At 49.5% G+C, this 5,943-nt stretch overlaps 1 protein-coding gene across 1 annotated transcript; it reads left to right on the forward strand.

The window, feature by feature from the left end:
* The first annotated feature begins 498 nt into the window (after positions 1–498).
* Positions 499–4,400, forward strand: LOC135400727 (headcase protein-like). Its single transcript, XM_064632595.1, has one exon. The coding sequence runs from the start codon at positions 1,007–1,009 to the stop codon at positions 2,303–2,305; it is 1,299 nt and encodes a 432-aa protein (XP_064488665.1). The 5' UTR covers positions 499–1,006; the 3' UTR covers positions 2,306–4,400.
* Positions 4,401–5,943: the final 1,543 nt, after the last annotated feature.

Here is a 5,943-nt window from a genome sequence, read left to right on the forward strand (position 1 = left end):
AAGGCAACGCCCAAGATTCGTCAACATCCTTGGGCAAGGTCGAACGGCCTAATCAGTAACACTGGCCCTGTGAATCGATCGACGGAGTTTTTCACGGTCATGGCCGCTCTGGTGGTTTATTTAACCGGATCATCTGTTTTCTGCGGTCGCCTCAGCTGATGCCTATATCTGAAGTCCCTACTCCCGAGGCCCGATCAGAGAAGCTTATTTTCGCCTCGGTGTCTTTAAAAGGCCGGAAAAGCTGCAAAAAGTTACGCAAGGACCGCGGGATATGTTTTTCTCTTCGCTCTCTATACCACCACCCCTGCGCGCGAACTGGAATGGGCTGGCTCCGCAATGTTTACAACGGGATGTATTCAAGGTCAATCCGGGCAGATAACATGGATCGTTTAATCTGTACTTCGTTTCGAAGGGACTACTGCTCGTCGTGAACGCAGTTTGCGTGATAACAAGCGGGCAACAGTGCGTGCACGAAAGAAGAACGTATTCGAGAGAAATATTTTGCTCGGAAGGATACCTCGCTGGGATCACTCCGCCCGCATTTAAAACATGTGGTCGGCGCTCTGCAGATTGATGCGCGTCGCGCGTATGCTTCCGGAAAACGTGAGTGTCAACTGCAAGTGGAAAGTGGCAGAGCCAGGAAGCAACCATCTCAAAACATAAGCCTGGTTCAGAAACAGCGTCTCCCGTTGTCTGGGGAGAAAGCGGCCCCATAACTGCAGCGGCAGAGTTGTGGCGGGCCGGCCTCGCTCCAATGGGAGAGGGAGAAAATCGCGCGGTGCGCGATTGTTCCAATCAGAGCGCAGGGCAACCTGCCAATCAAAGGCACGCCCCTCCACGCCGGAGCATGCCGCTTGGAAACTTTCCTCGGGACGACATTCGCGATTGTTTTGAGTCGAGCTAAGAGTCGTGTCTTGGAGTCTCGTTCGGCAGTCCTCGTGTTGGAGTCTAGTCAGCAAGGCACGCGGTCATACTATTGCGAGCCCCCATCGAGCCGGCTTCGTGGATGTGCGGAGGGAGAAAGGCGCCGAGGATGCCGCAGCACCGCGAAAATAGAGCGCGGCCGGCGGACGAGCACGCTGCGCCTCAGTACCACCCCGCCCGATACGCGGCAGTCATGGAGAACTTTGTGGCTGCGTGTTGCGTTCCCACGGGCTGCCACTTAGGCGAACCGATTCACTTGGACGACTTGAGCAGTACCGTCAAGGTGATATGCAACAACGAGCACTGTTCGATGAGCCAATACATGCACAAGAGCTGCTTCGAGGAGTGGGAAGAAGCGGTGCTCACCTACCTGCGCTCGACCGGCCGCGCACGCTCGTGGAGCGAGAAGCAACGGTTGCAGAATTTGTGGACAAAAAAGGGTTACGACCTCGCGTACAAGGCCTGCGGCTGCAAATGCAGCAAGGGTCATCTTCGGAAGGATCTCGACTGGATACCTCCCGTTGCCAGTCGCGATGACAAGAAGAAGAAACCGCGCCGGAAGAAAAATAACGACAAGCCAACACTGACGTTGAACGGCACTGCGAACGTCACGGTGGCGAAAACTCCAGGTAACGGCGTTCCCGTTATGCGGCTTCGTAGTTCCAGCATGTCGAGCACCGGCTCAGGTGGCAGTCCTCCGAGCTCCTCGTCCGAGTTCCCGCCGTCACCGACGCACAACAAAAAGCAAGGAGGATTCTTCACGGACACAATCCGAGAACGGCACGGCTCCGGCGGGTTGTTCAGCCGGCGTCAGGACTACTCTTCCTTCAACACGCTACCTTGGCACAAAATCAACTCGTACAATATCAAAATGGATGATGAAGGAGGCAGTGACGACATCCGCTGCTTTATCCTGTCGACGCTAAGCGCCAACAAAATGTCATACATCCCCTGCATCGTGTGCCACGCTGTGATGAACGTGTTCGACCGATATCCACTTGTGGATGGTACCCTGTTTTTATCCCCTCGACAACACAGCAAAGGCTCCGTGCAAGTCCGCGTCGACGAGCGACCGCAGTACCTGAATGCCGTTTGCATGAACTGCCTCGAAGGCTGGCACAGCCGGCTAGCTTGCCGTGGTTGCGGGCAAAGATGGGTAGGTCAACATCTAATTCTCGGTACCATGTACTCGTACGACATTTTCGCCGCCACACCGTGCTGCGAGGAGCGACTTCGTTGCAACAACTGTCATGAACTTGTTACGACGGTAGACCGACCGCTGCAGTATTTCAGCGACTACAGCCACTGCGTCTCTTGTCCTCAGTGTGGCCACCGAGACTATCACTTCGTGAAACCCTTAAGCACCTACGTCAAGGTTTAGTCGGCGAATTTCTTTTTTTTAAAATTCGAACTGTCGTTGTGTGTTGCTACGCGGGTCTGTGTGTGCGTGTGTGCTTTTCTTTTGTTTCTTGCCCAGCCTACTTGAATGCGGTGAGAGCCTACTTTCAGGTAAAACACCCCTTCATAATTCTCTTTGCGAGCAAAAGTGCCCTGTTTATCGCGGGAAGGGCGTTCCTACAAAAAGCCGGTACGCTGTTTCAAGGTCACCCGAGTCCCTCGATGCGGCTGCGAGCGTGGGACACCGCTACGCGCTTTTATTATTGTTTTCTTTCTCGATTCGAAGTCCGCTTGTCATCAGTGTGTTTTGCAAGAAATTTCGCGTCGTGTTGTTTAGTTTACGTTCGACAGGAAACGCGGGATTTTGTAAATGGTTCAGACCATCGATCTAGTTTAGAGCAAAGGGAGATTGCGAGTGTCTTTTTCCTCTCACGTATGAGCTACTCAACGTGGAAGGAGAGGGATTTTGAAAATGACGTGGTTTTGTACAAGTACAAAAGCTTTTTCTTTATTTGCTCCTGAGAGTACGCTAAGAGAGGTAAATATATATATATACATATAAATAAATATATTTCTTTCCATGCTGTGACTGCCGTAAATACTTTTTTTTTTCTACGTCGTGTTATTGTCGTGCTGCAATGGAATGGGAAAGATTATTATTCAGGCGCGCGGATGTTGACATTTCGCTGCGTGGTGTGGTGGTGGTGCCGGCGCCGTATCTGACCATGACCTCGTCGTTTCGATACCCGCTTGGCTGCTCACATGCACATTGAAACGCACAATTAACATCATCTCTGCGCGTGAGCATGCTGTGTCTAGACGAGAGTTAAAGAAAAAAGGCAACCCGGTGAGGTTTGGATGATGAAATTACCATGAAGCTGTATTTTTTTACGGGAACAGAGACGATGTTTTGTGAGATCCCCCCCTCTTCCTCTCCACTTCCCTGTTGTGAACTATTTCTCCACCCTCGTCGTCTCTTCGTATAGATGTGCCATCCGTCGTCTTTTTGCAATGCAGTACGCCTTAACAATCGATATAAGTGTCAAGTTTGCCTTTTTAGAAATCCTGTTGTATATCGCCGCTACTGTATGTTACAAGCTATGTACGGAAGCATCAAAAACGAAATATATGCACGAAGTGTGTCTCGAAGAATGCTGGTTATTCTTTTTTTTTTTTTTCTTTTGTTGTTCCATATTCCCGAAGGGATAAAATGTTTTTTCCTCCCATGTTTGCCGTTGAACCAAATGAAGCAGTTGTTGTCCTGCAGAAGAGTTGTATGCAATAAGTTTCAATCCGGTGATTTCCAGGGAGGGGTTTCCGAGCCCCCTTCCTGGAATACGTGGTGCTGCCACTTTTTGAGTGATAGAGAAGTGTGATGATGGTGGTTTAGCAACGCTGACTGCAAGGCTGACGGTAAAGATTGTATGATCCCAGCAAGTTTTAAGGAGTTGGATCGTTATAGAAAGTGTTGTTGGTTTGTGTATAGTCACCGCGCTGACAGCGGGGGTATGTTTATTTGTCGGTCGTCCCAGAGTGAAGGAGCGACCGTGGGATACAGTCAGATTTTAAAGAAAAATGTGTTGTTCTTTCTTTTCTTTTTGCGTGCAGGTCTCGCACGTTCAGTTTACGTTTCTGTTAACGTTTTTTTTAAATATATTTTCAAGCAGAGTCGTTTTCAGCCACCCGTTCTGTTATTGCTACTGCTGATATATAAGGTTTATACATACATATAATATTGTTCACCTGCTGCATGACTACCTTTCGGATAATACGATTATTGGCCTGTGATCTGGTTCGAGATTTGGAATGGTTGAAACCAGGCCTGTTAAGCTTTCCTCTTTGTAGGGATCGAAAATTTTGCCTGCCCTCTCAGTTTCTCATGATATCGTTTCATTTGGCTGACCGTAGAAAGAGCCGGTGCTGTACATCACGTTTGTTTGTTTGTTTTACAGCTGTCCTCAAACAGAGCATTCCGGTAGTCGTAAAATGGATTGTGACATGTTTGTTTGGTGTTTGAAAAGTGGGACTGGAAAGTGGTAAACCAAACTGCCCAATAAAACGTACGAGCGAATGTTTCAGATATGTGTTTGTCATTGATTTTCGTTTGCCCGAATTGGTCGTTGCGTACGACATTGCAGACGCTATGTGGCGCGGACGCAGCGGCAAATCCGTTCCAGAAACGGACGAGCGCTGCGTGCGAAGCAGTGCACATGTTGACAGAGCAGACGACAGGAATGTAGTGCTGCGCATTGCCGCTGCATGGCACTGCAAAATCGATACCGCTTCTCAAGGGAGCGTTGACCTCCTGCATACAAAAGAACTTCTGCAGAGATAGGAATCTCCGGGAGCAAAACATGCAGACTGCGGGCCTGCCGTCTGAGGTTAGAAAACGCTGCAGATAGTTTTCTCTCAGACGACCTCGTTTGCGTCTGCTGGGAGAAGTGACAGCGCGACGCGGTTCTGCCATGCGTTAGCACTGTCGTCTGAGAAAGCGGACTGATTGTGTGAATTGGGCCGTGCAGAAGTACAAGAAAGAAAATTGTTTCTGCGAAGGAATTCGTTGTGCAGAGATTGCCCTTTGCAGTGAACCACATCGTCCCTTCGTCATTCCTGTAGTTGTTGTCGTCGTTACCCATTGCCCTTTCCCTGCTTTCTCTTTCATTTTTCTCCTTTCTTGAACGCCTCTATTGCATGACACTGTTCAGTGATTCCTTTGGAGCCGTGGCTGACGTCACGTTACTGATATCTGATTGACTGACAGCGATACGGAGTTGGAAGTCGGAACCGGATGGCGCATACGAGTCTCTAAAACTCGATTCCCTCGTCCACGATACGGTAGGAACACACACGTTCAAGCAAACCAGAACTTGTGATAAGAGGGTTATCGAGCTACCTACAGCACCCGAGATGGCCCGATGTTCTTCGATAATCAACGAAAGAGATGAAGTTGATAGCAAAGCAAAGAGATTAGAGGAACCTCTGTGCAACTTCGTGTGTCTTCTGCTAAAATATTCTCGGACTCCGCGCGCCGCCCACTGCGATGAGAGGCGAGTGGGTCAAGGACGCCATGTAACGGCAGCGTGAGGAACGAGTTTTCTGGCTTCCCTCCCTTTCATATGTGTACAAAAAAATAAAAAGAAAGCACAGGCCGCTCGGTTGTACAACTTTTGTTGCTGCGTTTCTTATTATTATTGCTGTTATTATTACACTGCGCTGCGGCAACACTTTCCATTCTTCCGGTTTCGTGCCGCAGGCAGGTAGCATCCCGCTTTCCCGATGGCTTTATTGTGAGGCAGACGAGTTCTTTTTGTTGGCCTCATCATGAAAATGATAGCTCTCAGAAACTGTGCGCGGAGTGAGTGCGCGTGAGTGTTCCGACGTGACAGAGGAGGACACAAAAGAAAGAGCTGAGCGAGAAAGCGGTGTATGGAAATAAAGCCACGGCAATAGGCGGTAATACGATAGGCGGGACAGTAGCGAGCGTTTCACGAAGGTCACATCGCGTCATATGTCGCTTTCGCTGATAAGGATATGTTGCCAGCTTCGCGTCACCTTTCTACCACCGGGACTTTTTTTGAGCTGTCAATAAACGATTTGACCTGTTGACGCGTTGTGTCGACC

This window comes from Ornithodoros turicata, chromosome 7 (genome assembly GCF_037126465.1).
Source record: "Ornithodoros turicata isolate Travis chromosome 7, ASM3712646v1, whole genome shotgun sequence".
NCBI classification, from domain to species: Eukaryota; Metazoa; Arthropoda; class Arachnida; order Ixodida; family Argasidae; genus Ornithodoros; species Ornithodoros turicata.

Coding starts and splice junctions, on each gene's coding strand:
- LOC135400727 (XM_064632595.1), top strand. CDS start 1,007: ATGTGCGGAGGGAGAAAGGCGCCGAGGATGCCGCAGCACCGCGAAAAT.